The following is a 1,787-nucleotide window of genomic DNA, read 5'->3' on the forward strand; positions in this document are numbered from 1 at the left end:
AAAAAAAAAAAAAAAAGAAACATAAGTGCGTACTGCACAAACACTATATAGGTGTGGCTTCTACTCATCGTAGGTGCGGCTCCCCCACGGCGCACATATGAAATACAAAAGCATTTACACAGGAGTGTTCTTCTCCATTGTAGCTGAATTTTCGAAAAACCTGGTTGGCGGTTTTATGTACCTAAAGAGTGAAAAGGCGACCTACCTAAGTGTCACTACAATAAATGCTTTTTGCCACAGGGGGGGCGGAGCAAGAAGGCATTTTAAAATTGCACACGAAAAACGCACAGTGTCCAACGGGCTCTACAAATTTAGACTGTTGGGGGGAAGAAGAACACACTTTCACAGAGATAGAAAACTTGAGGAGAAATTCTTTGCCAGCAATTTCTTTGCTATGGGTAAAGACCAACCCTTTGTGGTAATGCGGAAGAGACACATGAGCGAGGCGGAGAGAAGGGGCCGTCTGTTTGCCCTGCCCTTTTGTTCGCCCATTTTTCTCCCCCATTTTTGCCATCCCCCCCTTTTAGATATTCATGCTGGGAGGGCCAGGCAGCGGAAAGGGAACGCAGTGCAAATTGATTCAAGACAAATTTGATTTTGTTCACATCAGCGCGGGTAGGATTATGTGCCTTAGTCACGGAACGTACCCAATTGTCCTTTTTGAATTTGGCCCAGCTAAATGTTTCCCCCCCATACACCTACCTTTTTTTTTTTTTTTTTTTCCCTTTTTTAAGGTGACTGCTTGAGGGAGTACCTAATAAAATGCGAGAAGGGCGAAGTGGACACGAAGCACCAAGCTGTCGTCGAGGATTGCATAAATAATGGTTCGAACGAAAAAAATACACACAAAAAAAGGGGGACAGGGCTCTCCATTTTGAGGGCTACTTATGCATGATACGTCGTCACACGTGATTGTAGGTTCCCATTTCTGCTCCCGCCTGGGTAGCAAAAGTATATCGGTACGCAGAGCCTGCACACGAGGCGAGTCCCTTCCCACTCAACCATACCGCTTCCCACCCATTGCGCAGGAAAAATAGTGCCCGTGCAAATAACCCTAGAACTGATGAAAATCAAAATGGAGAACGAAATTGAAAAGAGGAAAAAGCAGGAAAAGGAGCAGGAAATAAAAATAGGCGAACTGACAAAGCTGCAGAAACAAGAGGAAAAAAAAAGCTTCTCATTTGACATATTCGATGACAGCATTAAATTAAAAAACGACAACCTTGATTTGTATTACGACAAATTGAAATACGAAAATGGCATACACGAAAATAAACAAGTGCAGGAAATTTTGCAAAAAAATAAATTCGATCAAAAGGCAAAATACAAATTTATAATTGATGGGTTTCCAAGAAATTACGATAATTTTGATGGCTGGATGAACGTAATAGGAAATTATGCCTACGTGCACTTGTGCCTGTTCCTTTATTGTGACGAGGACACCATGATTAAGCGGTGCATGAACCGGGGCCTTATGTGTGGTAAGACGGAAAAGCCATAATACGGGGGGGACGTATCGCCTGTTCGTTTCTCGCCCCTATATTTTTTACCTTTCACTTTACACCTTCGCCCCCCCCCACAGGTAGAGTAGACGATAACATGGACACCCTGCGCAAGCGCTTCGAGACACACAAAAACGGCTGCATGCCAATCATCAATATTTTTTTAAATGAACACAAATGCATCTTTATCAACGCAAATAAAAACATCGAAGACGTTTGGAACGACGTACAGTACGTGTTCACAAATATGTAGTAGGCCGACTGCCCGAAGGAGTTGCTGTCAAA

At 43.1% G+C, this 1,787-nt stretch overlaps 1 protein-coding gene across 1 annotated transcript; it reads left to right on the forward strand.

The window, feature by feature from the left end:
* Positions 1-97: 97 nt before the first annotated feature.
* Positions 98-1,755, forward strand: AK88_04324 (uncharacterized protein; the record flags this gene model as incomplete). Its single annotated transcript, XM_012481934.1, has 5 exons — positions 98-418; positions 528-615; positions 735-824; positions 1,029-1,481; positions 1,583-1,755. The coding sequence occupies 5 exons, from the start codon at positions 98-100 to the stop codon at positions 1,753-1,755; spliced, it is 1,125 nt and encodes a 374-aa protein (XP_012337357.1).
* Positions 1,756-1,787: the final 32 nt, after the last annotated feature.

Source organism: Plasmodium fragile (assembly GCF_000956335.1).
Source record: "Plasmodium fragile strain nilgiri unplaced genomic scaffold supercont1.59, whole genome shotgun sequence".
Classification (NCBI taxonomy): domain Eukaryota; phylum Apicomplexa; class Aconoidasida; order Haemosporida; family Plasmodiidae; genus Plasmodium; species Plasmodium fragile.